A 14,570-nucleotide genomic window follows, 5' to 3' on the forward strand; every position below is an offset into this window, starting at 1 on the left:
ATCCATGTTCTGACACGCCAAGCAAATCCCCAAGCCCTTCACGAAGTGGTTCACACAAAATCCCCAATCTAATAGTCCCTCTTCAAAACCCTAATTCTGTACAAATCCAGCGACTTGGACGCTGCTACACTGGTCCATATCATGTCCAGTAACAGAGCCAGGGTGAGCCCCACCTTTTGAGCATACACCATCCCCATCCTCTCCACCAACCCCACCATGGTAGAAGTCATTGCGATCTAGTTCGTTAAAGGTAGCGCATAGCTGGAGTATTCTTCTCAAAAGAAGACTTCATTTAATGATATAACCGTGAGAAAGAACATAATGAATTGTGGAGGAAGCATGACAAGGGAATTGCAATCAATGAAGAATAGAAACAACCACAAAGGAACATATCCAATTAACATAAAAATGTAAAATGTCAATACATACAAAATAAAAAACATTAAACTCAATGTTGATGGGTAATACGTATCAAGAAAGTAGGATGGAAGTGAGATGATGGTGTAGCATTTTCCTAATGATTATAAACTTAACACATAGATATGATTAACAATTAACAACCAAAGCATTCACAACTTGGTTACTCCACATAAATGTGGCACCGAGGGTCCAAGATACAGCAGTGCGAATAGATCAATACGAAATTACACTTGCAAAGGCCAAAGATACCCAAAAGGTGCAGCCTTTTCTGCCAAGCACAATCTAGAATTCAAGAACCACCCACTATTTTAGACACAACAGCCAATTTCATAGCCCCAATTCAAGACCACCGCCAGCTCCCAACAACACATCTAATTAAACTCATCAATAAATAATTTAGCTCCCAATCAAAATCCAAAATACAACATTGAAAGAAGCATTAATTTTGATAAATACCATTTGGAAGAAGCATTATTTTACAGTGCCACTATCTTACCATAAAAGAAGAACAATTTTATCACAAAACTCGGGTCCGACACAATGCCTAACAAAAACTCCCAAATTCTCTTGTTCTGAAATCATCGTTACAACCGAAAAAAAAAGAACAACTTTCGATCGAAGACCTTTCTTTGCCTCAAATTTTTTTTTTCTTTTATGTTTTCATTTGTACTCAAAATTCGGCACCGGTGGTGCATCGAAACTCTCCAAGATCTTCGTCTCGCTTCCGCTACTCGTTGCCGCCGAATCTTTCTTCTTTTCTCCGCCGAACCAACCTCCGAGCCAACCTGAACTCGAATCCGAAGAAGATCCACTTGCTGACGCCGGCTCTAACGGGGGCTGGACCAGGGGAAGGCCCGGTGACTGACCCATAAATCCAGGAAGAGCGGGCATATTAGGTGGGGGCTCTTCGATGATCATGGGCATCTGTTGTTGTGCACTGAACATCCGGTTCAGCATGATCCCAGCTCCTTCGATGAGAGCCAAGAGGACACCACCGAAAGCAGCCGATCGAGCTGAGGAGGCGAGCCCCTGGCGCATGGAGAGGAAGCCACCGGTGGCTGCGCCGGCCACTATGGAGTTCCAGGGGTCCTCCTTCTGGCGGACGTATACCATGGTGCAGTCGAAGGCGGAGAAGAGGCCGCCCCAAACGGCGAAGCTGCCTCCGACGCGGGGTGCGTTGAGACGCACGGCCTGGGAGCCACCTACGAATCGCGCCCCGATGGGAGAGTTGTAGATGCCCTTGAGGAAGTGGAAGGCCGAGCCACCCACGGCTCCCATGGCGAAAGCGCCGCCTACGTCGTCGAGGATGCGGTCCGGGCACGGCTCCCTAGACGTCTCCGGCGTCCCCATGAAGTCGAAGTTTCTTTAGGGTTGAGTTTTGAGAGTAGTTAAGAGGAAGACGGTCGGTGTGTGTATATGCGTGTTGTATTTTTAAAGTGCATGTCGTTTTTATCAATACAAACGTCGTGTCGTTTACTGTGTTGTCCCCGACCTGAAACGCCGACTCGTATCCAAAACAAACCAAATGAGACCTAGATTCCTTGGCTTCTCTTGTGAAAAAAACCCTCACTCGATAGAAAGCGATACATGAATGGAGTGCGGATAAGGAACTCACTGCTGTATTTTCAACCTAAAAGTCTTCTTGTTCATTAGATTTATACTAGTAGTTTTTTTTGGTCCAGGTTTTTCTTCTCCTTTATCCTACTTCGGTTAATAGCAAGGCTCTTACACTCAAGTTTGGTCGTATTTTCTGAAGTGTTTGCAATGTATACCAGTTTGACGAAAAGTCAAGCATTTCCCTTGGCTTTAAGAATTTATTCACAACCCAGATGCCCCAAATTGCTCCACTCCGCAAAGCAGCAATCTTTACCCAACTGGTCTCGTCCAAAACCCCATTTGAACTCCAGTAAAGTCATAACCCTTGAAAATTGTCATTTCATGGAACCCATAAATTTCACAAAATGCTCTCATTGGAAGAGCTTGAAAATTGGCAATTTCTCAAAACCCAGAAGCGTTGCGAGTCGGTTCCGGGATAAAAGTGCCATACAGTATTGCCTTTCGACTAGAGCTACAAGTTCTTCAAGTTCGTATGCTCGAAGAAGCGGTGAAAAGAACTCTGCGGGAAGAACTGGAAAAGCTCTTCCTTGGTTAGCTTCAAATAGAGATAAAGAAGCAAAAGCGTTGGAGAAAGGGACATCTTCAAAGACAAGTCGTACTTCTTGGGAGGAATCCGCGAAGAGGTTGGAGAAAGGGGGCAGTAGGTCTTTGAGGGAGGAATTGGCAAAAAGATTGGAGGAAGCAACAACAATAGAAAATGCTGGTTCTTCTTGGAAGGTGGCAGCGGACAATTTTGTGATTAAAAGTGATCAGTTAGCCGAAGGGAGTGAAGAAGCTAGGAATGGAATAGACATTGCAGAGGATCGGCAAAGTGATCTTGGTCACAGACATGGAGATTTTGAGGAAGATGAAGAAGGAGAAGAAGAAGAAGAATTAGGGGTCGTTGATGATCCGAGATGGGATAAGATTATGCATAGGTCCAAGCAAATGGTTGATGTAAATGCTGGACCTGAGAAACCTGAGGTAAAAAGGTGGAACAAACAGGAAAATTGGGGTAGAAAGACATGGAAAGAGGCTACTGAATCAGCAGTTCCTAAAATGGTTGGCGAAGGGATCTATGGGGTTGGTCCAGTTTTGGCTGCTTTATCAGCTCAAAGAAGAGAATTTTATGCGTTGTACCTCCAAGAAGGGTTGGATTTGAGTAATAATAATCGGAAGAAGAAGGACAAAAGGGGGTTTGAGAAAGTTTTGAGGATGGCTGAAAAAATTGGGCTAAGCATAAAGGAAGCTTCAAAGCATAATCTCAATATGGTGGCTGATAACCGCCCCCATCAGGGTCTCGTGCTAGATGCTTCTCCATTGGAGATGGTAAAAATAAAGGAATTGGACCCTGTTTCTGTTGAGGAAGATAAAGGTTCTCTTTGGGTAGCTTTGGATGAGGTTACAGATCCTCAGAATTTGGGGGCAATCATTAGGTCGGCGTACTTCTTTGGCGCTTCGGGGGTGGTTTTATGTGCCAAGAATTCGGCCCCGTTGAGTGGTGTTGTGAGCAAAGCAAGTGCAGGCGCACTTGAATTAATGGAGCTCAGGTATTGTAAGAATATGATGCAGTTCCTAGTAACCTCAGCTGAAAATGGTTGGCGAGTTCTTGGAGGTTCAGTTTCTCCAAGAGCTGTTCCCTTGGATGAGATTTTGCCTGGTGCACCAACGATTCTTGTTTTGGGCAGTGAGGGTACTGGGTTGAGGCCTTTGGTGGAGAGATCATGTACTCATTTGATTAGGATCCCTGGGAGTATTCCTGTGGATGTATCTACAAGTGGAGTTAATGATTTGGAAACTGCAGAAGCAGTGTCTGGGTGCTCAGGTGAAGAGTTCAGGTCCTTTTTAGCTGTGGAGAGCTTAAATGTTAGCGTAGCAGCAGGTGTCCTTCTTCATCACTTAATTGGAAACAATTACAAAAACGAGTGTCTCGTCGAAGATAAGTTGACTGATGCTCTTGACTGAGGTCCTTTGGCAGATGCATTGAATTTTTTACATGAGTTTATTTATCCAAGCTCATTATAATTATCTTATCATTTTCTTTTGAACTTATAATGTTTGCATTATAAAATTTTTATCAGCATCTGTAGGGTTATGCAGAGTTGTTAGTGAATTTGCAACTTTGAATGCCCCTCTGATTTCTTGATTGGAAACATTTGCCATTGGAGTTGTTACTGTGGCCATAAGCGACGTGATGCCCTTGGATGAGATCCTATGTCCTTGAAATCAAATGTCTCCAGGGTTTTCATGATGTATGCAGATTATAAATGTTCCTTTCACATCTCTCCAGTGAATAACTAACCTTTGGCATATGCTATTATCCTTCACAGTTAAACTGCTGGCAAACTACTCTGTGCTAACATTGCCTTGGTTCTCTCATCGCCATAAAAACTACATTTAACTTGAACTTATGTGCGTGTTATTTTTCCTGTTTTTGTCCACAAATTAACTGTTTGTTCCATATGACCTTGAAATTAATGCAAGGTTTTCTGATGCTAATCATGCAAAAACTTGCATTTTACGATGAAGCTTGGTCTGCCTCAAATTGATTCTCAAAAGATTGCAATACTTGTTTGCAAATATAGCCAGATATTGCCTTTGCTTTTTTATTTATTTTACATATGAAATATGAGAAGATGCAGCTTTGACAAGTTTTCTTGTCACTGATTGCCTATTGTTCCTTGTAAGAATGCAATACCAAAACTTAGCCAGCTTTCTCCTTTCACTGATTCAGGAAGTTGTTTATTCTTCTAGTATCTTCTGGTAATTTCCAACATGGTGTGCTACAAGCATGAGTTATTGCTACACAAAACATAATGTAGTTCTAGTTTTGGAAGCTAAACAAGCCCCACCTTGCTTAGCAAGATTGTTAGAAAGGTGTGTGGGCTTGGGGTTGCTCTTTTCAAACAGCCGAAAGAAGCCCAATCTGACCGGTAGTATTTGTCATAGATTCTGAGCTTTTGTTTATTGTCTTTTTTTCTTTTTTTTTGTTTGGTATCTGTCTGGTCTTTTTGTTCCCCTTTCTTTGTGTCATTGATTTAGTCGGTATTGAGTTTTCTGTCACCGAGTATTCATGAAAAAGACATTTGGCCTCCCGGCTGAACCTCAATGAAACCCTCATCGGCCACCTGGCCCCAAGAGTCCATGAATTATTACCACTGGAATAAGGGTTCCTTTAGTTGTGCCTCGAGGACAGACTTGATTAAAGCATACAATCTGATGAGATGAAAATTCTTGAGCTCGATGGGTTTCTCCGAGCAGGCAATACAATGGATTAAGGAATGTTGGAGAGTAAAGTTCTCTGTAAACACTAAGGAGGCGCTAGTTGGTTACTTTCTGGGGAAAATATTCCGATCTTTTGTGGTGGTGATATCAAGTCCATATTCTTGATAGATTAATAAGTTTCTAGCTCGTGTTAGGGCTCTGATCCCCTAGTATGGAAAGACGGTATCTTTATGTGTGAGGTTGCAGAAAGTGCTAAGGGTCAAGTCTTAGTATTATGTCGGGGTTCAAATTGGATTCATTCCCTATGAGATAATTAGGAATGTCATTGATTTCCTCTCGTTTGCACTAGTGTGACTGTTGAATATTGGTGTAAAAGATTGGCTAGAGTTAGAAGATGGACTTGTAGGATTTTGGCCTTGGCAGGCAAGTTTCAACTTATTCCTCAATCTTATGCTGTGAGATTCCTTAGTCTTACAGTGTATTAATAACCGTTTTTCTCACTCATTCCACCATTCAGTATGAATGGAGTAAGGGACGTCCTCTCCGATCTCCAAAACATAAAGCCAAAAACCAAACCCACCCAAAGGACATTTCAGATTTGTAGTAAGTTAAGGCAAATCCATCCATGTTAGGATGGGAGCAGTAGAACTTTTCTTTGTAATTGACACTTGTTTGGATGAATATATACTTATTTTACTTATAAAAAAAAAATGATTATAGGTGTTAAGACTATACCTCAAGAATTCGAGGAAGAAGAGAACTCCAAACTAAGCACTATCATTGAGGGTACAAATTTGAAGTGGCCATTTAACCCTAATCCTATTTGGAAGGATATTAGAAACAACGTCCCTCGCCAAATGTAAGACCAAGAAGTTGTTATGGTGATCTCCTAGTGGTGGTATTTTCACGGATGACTTGTCTCATGGTATAATTAGGCGTGGTTCAAAGGGACACATCCCTCCACATTCCTTATATTGTGGCTATAATTTGAATGAAGGTCAAGCATTATGGATAGAATATGTTTTCAAGGTCTTGCCCAAGCTGAGAGATTCTCTATTGGTGGTCGTGACCATCCTATTATTTTCTTGAACTTTCTCTGCCTGAATCGATTGTACTATTTGCCACAAAAAGGGGAAAGGAATCTCAAATGTCTCGACAAAAATGATGTTGGCAGCCTCTATGTGGTGCTCTTTACAGAAAGATTAACTTCCTTCTTGGGAGCATTCTGAACGAGATTCCCAGCTGCATTAAAATTAAAGATTTTGCTCACTTGGGGATGTTCATGCCTCCCATAGAAATAAATAGATAGAGGACTTAATAAGGATATCAGATTATATGCTTGGTTGGTTGCAAAATGTTTAGTAGATGTACTTGACTTGACTTTTGCTGTTATGTGCTGTAGCATTTTGCCTTTACCATGTGCCCTGCGTATTGGCTGCAGGTTTGGTACTTATTAGTTATTATGTATTATTGTTTGAGTTGGGGTTGCCTTGGTTGTTCTTGAGAGACTCTCTGTTTCACTTGGTGTTCGTAATTCCTGTATGGGGAGACCGACCCATCTTGGTTATTGAATATTTTATTATTTACGATACCCCTAAAAGTTACTTCGGATTTCCTACGAGTGTTTGATGTGATAATATCGAATACTGATTTGATGTGGACCCATTTTGGTGAATATGAGAAATATAATGGATTTTCTCTTCTTTCTCTTATCCTTTCATTGATCACAGACAGAGTAGTTAAAAAGTTATGAGAGGATCTCGGTTAAAGGATCTATTTGGGACTACTGCAACATATCTCATAGCTTTTTCTTTTTTATTTTCCACAGAAAGCCCATTGAGATCATGGGCTATACAATAAAAGGCAGCTCTATCCTTTGGGTGAGATTTTCGGTATTCTCATAATATTTTACTATAATTTATTATTTATTTTACTTATTTTTTATTATTATTTACTGCTATTCAATATTCTATCATTAAATTTTTATTAAATTTTTACTATTATTCATGAAATATACAAGAATACCTCACTATCCAAACACAATGTTTCATGTTGGACTCTCTCTCTCTCTCTCTACAAAAAATGACATTCATATATCTCAAAATAATAGATACAACTCATTTTTAAAATGAGTTTTACTACTCATCATTCACACGCACCGTACACTATATTTATTTGTATTTTTTTATTTATTTTTATTTTTTATTCTTCCTAAGTTAATTTATTTCTTCTACTCATCATTCATACGTAACATATTTGGTAAGAGAAAAAAATTTTTAAAAAAATATGGTGTGTGGTGTAAAGATAATGAATAGAATCTTTCTTTTAGAATAAACACATTTCCAAAAAGACATAAAGGAATTGATTCGGACGATAATCCTTGATTAAAAAAGATGGTTTTACAAGTACATGAAGACATAAATAAATAAATAATTGGACTCAATTGCTAGTAGGCTTCCTTCCTTCGTGTCATGCTTCCAAGCATTTAATTCCTAGACCACAAAAAGAACCTTCTAAATTGTAGTTGTACATATAAAAGTAATCTCATGATTCTACACGACAAGTGTAAAGTTTTTTTTTATTAATTTTTTATTTTTTGAAATGTCCACAATCAATCCCTTTTTGTTCGAATGAAAAAAATCTTATCCTTGAATTAAAAAATAAAAAACAGTTAGACCTGGAGTAACCTAGAATTAAACAATAATTAGAAAATTTAAAAACCTAAAATTTGAAGCAAAAAAATTGAAAATTTAATGAGAAAAATGTAAGAAACTAAAAGTAATTTTGTTTCCTATTCATCAACTGTTTTGTGATTAAATGATAGGATGACTAATAAGTCTCGTTTGGATGTTGAGTTAAGTTGAATTGAGTTAAATTTTTATGAATAATAGTGAGCTGAAATGATAGTGTGAGTTTTGTGAGGTCCACTTAAAATGAGTTTAGATGTATTTAGATGTTAAGATGAGTTTAAATATATTTATGAGAAGTTAAAAAAAATATTGGGTCTCGTGTGTACAGAGGTATTGAGTTAAAAAAAATTGTGGGTCTCCTGTGTAAAGAGGTTTTAAATTGAGACGAGTTTAGTGATTTGATAGTAAAGTGTTTGAATTAAATTCAACTTAAAATTAGACTAAACTGAGATTACTGAGTTGATTTCAATTCAATTCAATTTCCAAACTGGGCCTTAAGATATGTTTGTATGATGTGAGTGATGCCTTGTGTAACGCCCCGATCCCGGAGGTCCGCAGAGTTAACTTTTAATATCTCAAATCAACTTAAATAGTACAATTATAAAATCTAAAAAATCTAATAAAATATTAATCAATTTAATCAATCTAAATATCTAAGTTCCTCCATGGGGACAATAAAGAAAATCTCAATAACATAAATTAAAAACTCTCTAAAATTCGAAATTATCTTTAACTCATCAAATCAAAATATCTGAAACATAAATTTGGTTTACTAACTACGACTCTCAAATAAGCACTTGTACCCTCGGACACTTATTCCACTCTGATCATTACACCTGCTAAAACTTTCTACTCTTGTTCTCCAACTGAACCATCAAAAATATCTGAAAAATATATGGAAATAAGGGGTGAGTTATCAACAACTCAGTAAGCACAGGACATATACTAGTATGTAAACATGAGCATTTACAGAGTTCAGAATGCAGAACAAAAATATTTTCTTTTAGAATGCAGAATCAGAATAATGTTTTCAAAATGCAGCATCAGAACATATTATCAAAAATATCAGAGCGAAAGTTTGAAAATATTCATAATCAAAATCCATTTGGCATAGCATAAACTGAAACATCATATCTTATCTTATCATATCATAACAAATATCATGTTTAACCCCCGTGGTAGGGTTGTGCAAACCCCGGTAACTAACCGAGTATAAACAGAATGTGAATCTTCCCCTTATTCATTCTCGGTGCCCCGAGTGTGCACATAGGAAAGACCACGCAGAAAACCACTTTGTTTCCAAAGTGGGTGCACCAGAAACAGAAAAGTTGGTACCAACCCGAACAGAGGCCACAGTGTTACACCCGTGGTGAGGTCAGAATGGAACAGAAACAGAAACAGAAACAGAATGTTATGCCAGAGGTTTTCAGAAATCACATCAGATCATTTCAGAGTACATAAAATCTTCAGAACAGAACAAAATCATTACACAACATAATTTATGCACAAAATTGCATATTCGCTCTCTTTTTCAAAGTTCAGAAACAGAATGTCAAAAATAAGCTCATGTCTACACCGGTCATGACAGAAAATAATTTCTTCTTAAACAGAATCTCATGAGTAATGCAGAACAAATAATTGAGACAGTTCAAATTTTTTTTCAACATCAAATATGTGTATTTTCCAAAAAATAACCTCAGCTCATTTTATTTTAAATGCAAAGTCTAGCATAGGAACCCCGCTTACCTGAACTTCTTAACTTTTTCGAAATTCCTCAAAAACGTCGGACAATAATTAATCGTCACCTATAAAATAATCACGTAATTCTCATAAATTCTAATTAATCACGTATTTCGATATTTAATCCTAAGCTTATAAAATAACCTATTTAATTCCTCAAAACCTAAAATTACCAATCATCACTTTCTAAAATCGCCAATGCTAATTTAATACTATGACTAAAACATTTAAAATTCAGACCTATTTATTAATGAAAACAACTTATGAAGTTTAATATAGAGTAAAATAATTATCCCAAAATACTTTAAAATAAACCATAACTATTATTAAATAGACTAAAACATATCTAAAATGTAAAAAAATAACATTACACAAATATTGTTTACTATTAAATAAATCTTTACTTAATAACATATTAAAAAATACTTAAGTGATTTTCTTTAATCATAATTAAAATGTTCAAAATAAAATTTCACACTTTCAATAAAAATAATACGTTACACTTAGTATAATTTAAAAAAAATACTATATAAACTCAGTACAATATCTTATACATCTCACAAAAGGTAATAATATAATTATTAGACAAAACATTTCCTAAACTACAGAAGTTTTCGGAACAATAACAAAAACACCCAAGCAACAAGACAATGTCGCGTGGTTGGAGAGTAACGGAGGACCTACCGAGAGAAGTGGAGCTGCAACGGAGTTGGGCGGGTGCGCTAGAGATGGTGGGTACTACGGCGGTGCACTGGAAGAGAGAGAGAGAGAGAGAGAAACACGGTGAGAGAGAAACAAAGAAAACGGAGAAGTAGTGCAGCGTTTGGCAAAAGCTCACCGCGAGGGACAAGACAGAACTGAGGCGGCTCGAGGCTGACGGAAAGGTGACAAACGGCAGATTCTGTGGCTAGCCCAATAGTTTTCCCGACGTACGGTGGTGACCAACCGAAAAAGTGGTGATGCTTTGTTTTTGAGATGAGAAGCAAGGGCTCTCCTATTTTTCTTGGTGATGGTCAGCGGTGGTTCCGTGTGGGTTCACGACAGCTTAAGGAGGTGTAGACCAGGTTCGTCGGGAAGGCGGCTGCGATGGCTTCCTGCGGCATGCAACTAGGTGCACGCTACGCGGAGTAGGAAGGCAGAGGCTTCCTGTTAAACTGGCGTGGTGCTTTTCGAATGGGTGAGGACAGGCTGCGGTGATGCTGGGACGGCGTGGGTCGTGACTGAGCTAGAGGGTGATTCGCTGTTTGCAAAGAGGAGGAAAAAAAATGATGGGCTAAGGTTTCGCGTGGGAGGGCAGCGGCGAAAGCTTTCTTCAAATACCTATATATATAAATATATATATATAGGTGGATGAACAAGAAAAGAAAACCCTAGAGGAAGAGACGTGCGAGCGGATGAAGATAAGTTGTGTGTGAGCATGCGCGACGTGAACGAAAAAAAAAAAAACTTACGGGAATTTAGAGATAAAGACCAAAAGAGAAGAAAACAAAAATGAAACATGCGGAAAAAAAAAATGTGTGCAGAAAAATAAAATAAAAAAATAAACTAAAACAAAATAAATAAATAAAAGAGCTTGATTGGGTCCGGGTGTTACACCTTGCATAATTTTGTATATTTTTTCACTTGTTAACTTTAAGTTTTATCTAATTTTATTTATTTTTGTCGATATTATTGTCATTTAATTTTATTTTTGATTTGAAAAAAAAAAAGACCTATATTTTAACAATCTATCGTCCAAGGACTCTTTCTTATTTAAATTAAGATTTATCTGAATATAAGGGCTCGTCATCGAGGCTGTTTTGGACATAATGATCAAGTTGATTTTTGAAATGTTAAAGATTTGAGAAATTTGAAGAGGATAACAGCAGAAATTAAAATAGAGAGAGAGACCGATGTTCAAAGTGATTTTCAAGATACTAGATAACGGCAAAATTTGGAGGAACTAAAAAAAATGCAAAGACAAAAAGATTGAAGACACGTAAAAGAAAAAGAAATGGAACGAAAAATCCTGAAATGTGACGAAAGTTGACGCGTGAAGGAAGAAAAAACAGAAAAGTGAACAGAAAAAAGATTTGAAAAAAAAAAAACTTTGAAGAGGAATGTTGAAATTCAAAAGGATAAAAAATTAAAAAATTAAAGAAAGCTCATGATTATCATTCTACCTACCACGTGACTTAAGGCTGGAGAAGTTTTGAAGAAGAATTGAAGATGGCAAATTTGAAGAGGAAAACGACGGCAGATAGGGGATTTTCATTATTCCTCTAAAAAAAAAATACGATGAATCCGTTTATATTGAATTTAATTTTTTGTATGAACTAATTTTTTTTTTATTTTAAAAAAATAATGTAATCTAATTTTAAATTATATTTACTTTTCTATGTTAATTTAAAGTAAATCTTTATTATTTTTGTCTAACTTATTCTGAGCTTATTGTTTCTAATTGACTGATCATTAATTAAATGATTTTAATTTGTAATTTACTTCCGAAAGATGAAATTATAGGATCGACCTTAGATATTTCAGTATAGGTAAATATAGAAATCGAAAGACCTATATGAACCTATATAGTCTTAAAATCGCTAGTCTTAGGAGATTTACATACTCTTGTTTAAAATGATGATCAAGAATAAATTTAACTGACTATCAAAAGAGGCTTTTGGATGGCTTAGGAGATTTTGCTAACAAACAAAGAGAATTAAATTCAATTAGTTATATGAGAAAAGCATAGTGAGGGATTAGGTGAAATCGGTTTCCTAAAAGTTTTTTTTCTCATTGATTCGATCATCAAACAATAGCTCTCTTTTCCTTTGAATATTTTCTTTGAATTAATTTTATATCAATTTGCAATTACAAACAATCTTAGTGATTGTTCTAAATAAAATCGATGTTTTTATAATTTCGGTTTTTGTCAATAGTGAGATATCAATCCCTGAGGACGACACTATGCTCATCATTTTACTATAAAACTACGATACTATGCACTTGCTGTTTTGCACCTATCAAGTTTTTGGCACCGTTGCCAATAATTGATTTCTTTTTTTTTTTTTTTTGATACTAACCAATCTTGATTTTAATTTAGAAATTATTTTGTTTTACAGGTGTGTTTTTTACGTTGGATGTGTTGTGCTAGATATCTTGACATTACTCCATTTGATCCAGAAATTGAAAGAACTCTTAGATCACTAAGAAAAAAAAAGTACTAGTTATGTCTGACGGACAAGCAAATGCACAAACACACACCTTGAATGACTATGTACGGCCAATTGTGAATAACAACTACTCAGATATAATACGTCAAACCATTAATGCCAACAATTTTGAGCTCAAACGAGCCTTAAATCAACATGGTGCAACAAGCCCAATTCAGTGGATCGCCACTAGATGATCCCAATATTCATTTGGCGATGTTTTTGGATATTTGCGATACTGTAAAGATTAATGGTGTTACTGAAGACACCATTAGACTGAAATTGTTTTCTTTTTCTTTGAGGGACAAGGCAAGAGGTTGGCTACAATTTCTACAACTAGGAAGTATCACTAGTTTGCAGGACATGGCCGAAAATTTTCTTGCTAAATTCTTTCCACTTGCAAAAACAGCTCAATTCAGGAGTGAGATTGGTCAATTCAAACAAAATGATTTCGAATCACTCTATGAAGCATGGGAAAGGTATAAAGATTTGATTCGACGCTACCCTTAACACGGATTGTCAGACTGGTTGCAAGTTCAGATGTTCTACAATGGGTTAAATGAGAAAAAAACTCGGACCACAGTTGATGCTGCTGCTAGTGGAAATTTGATGTCAAAGATAGCTGAAGGTGCTACATCTCTTTTGAAAAAAATGGCCTCAAATAACTATAAATGGCCAACCGAAAGAACTATGGCTAAGAAAGTTACTGAGATTCATGAATTGGAGCCGTTAGAAGCCCTTTCAACTCAAGTTTCAACTTTGACAACCCAAGAAATATCATAAAGTGCAGATTATGTTGCGGCTGCAAGTATGACAATTCTGAGTAATGAAACGAGTCAAGAACAAGTTCTATACATCAACAATCGGAATTACAACTATCATGGTAATCTTATGTCAAATTACTATCATCCATGACTTCGAAATCATGAGAATTTGTCTTAAGGAAATACAAAGAATGTGTTGAAATCTCTTCTGAAATTTGATAGTCAACCAAGCAAGAAGAAGATGTCACTTGAGGATGCAATGGTTTCTTTTCTTGAGGAGACAAAGACGAGGTTCAAAAAGAATGATTCACGGATGGACAACATTGAGACTCATTATAGCAACATGGAAGCTACTGTGAAGAATCTTGAAGTGCAAATTGGGCAACTAGCCACAACCATCAATACCCAACAAAGAGGAATTTTTCCTAGCAACACAGAAGTGAATCCAAATGAACAATGTAAGACCATCACACATAGGAGTGGAAGAAAAATTGAGAGGTCGCCATTAAAGGAAACCATGTCCATTCCTACAGCTGCAAACAATGGCTAAAGTAAGAATAAAGTAGAAGAATAAGAGATTATGGATGATATATTGAGAGAAACTGACAAGCCTCCAGCAATTTCACTTCTTGACAATCCTCCTATTCTTCCTACTCCACTCCCTTATCATCAATGTTTCCAAAAACAAAAATTAGATAAGTAATTTTCGAAATTTTTTGATATTTTTAAGACAATTCACATAAATATTCCTTTTGTAGATGCTTTGGAACAAATGTCAAATTATGTCAAATTCTTGAAAGACATCATTTCCAAGAAGAAAACGTTGGAGAAGTTTGAAACAGTAAAATTTTTTGAAGAATGCAGTGTCATTCTTCAAAAGAAATTGCCTCAACAATTAAAAGATCCAGGGAGTTTCACTTTTCTATGCACTATTGGAAGTTCATTTT

General features: G+C 36.8%; 2 protein-coding genes and 1 non-coding gene across 3 annotated transcripts; 1 reads left to right on the top strand and 2 right to left on the bottom strand.

Moving 5' to 3' along the window:
• Window positions 1-799: 799 nt before the first annotated feature.
• On the bottom strand, window positions 800-1,865 carry LOC108982425 (mitochondrial import inner membrane translocase subunit TIM17-2-like). The gene has a single exon (XM_018953800.2). It carries the CDS (start codon window positions 1,768-1,770, stop codon window positions 1,081-1,083), a length of 690 nt encoding a protein of 229 aa, XP_018809345.1. The 5' UTR covers window positions 1,771-1,865; the 3' UTR covers window positions 800-1,080.
• An 83-nt stretch (window positions 1,866-1,948) lies between these two features.
• On the top strand, window positions 1,949-4,343 carry LOC108982424. Its single transcript, XM_018953799.2, has one exon. The coding sequence runs from the start codon at window positions 2,185-2,187 to the stop codon at window positions 3,979-3,981; it is 1,797 nt and encodes a 598-aa protein (XP_018809344.1). The 5' UTR covers window positions 1,949-2,184; the 3' UTR covers window positions 3,982-4,343.
• Window positions 4,344-13,271: 8,928 nt separating this feature from the next.
• Window positions 13,272-13,377, bottom strand: LOC118349798. The gene has a single exon (XR_004802712.1). It is a non-coding gene; the product is annotated as a small nucleolar RNA R71 (small nucleolar RNA).
• Window positions 13,378-14,570: the final 1,193 nt, after the last annotated feature.

This window comes from Juglans regia, chromosome 10 (assembly GCF_001411555.2).
Source record: "Juglans regia cultivar Chandler chromosome 10, Walnut 2.0, whole genome shotgun sequence".
Lineage (NCBI taxonomy): Eukaryota > Viridiplantae > Streptophyta > Magnoliopsida > Fagales > Juglandaceae > Juglans > Juglans regia.

Excerpts from the sequence above, each read along its gene's own strand:
- LOC108982424 (XM_018953799.2), top strand. The coding sequence starts at position 2,185 with ATGTATACCAGTTTGACGAAAAGTCAAGCATTTCCCTTGGCTTTAAGA.
- LOC108982425 (XM_018953800.2), bottom strand. The coding sequence starts at position 1,770 with ATGGGGACGCCGGAGACGTCTAGGGAGCCGTGCCCGGACCGCATCCTC.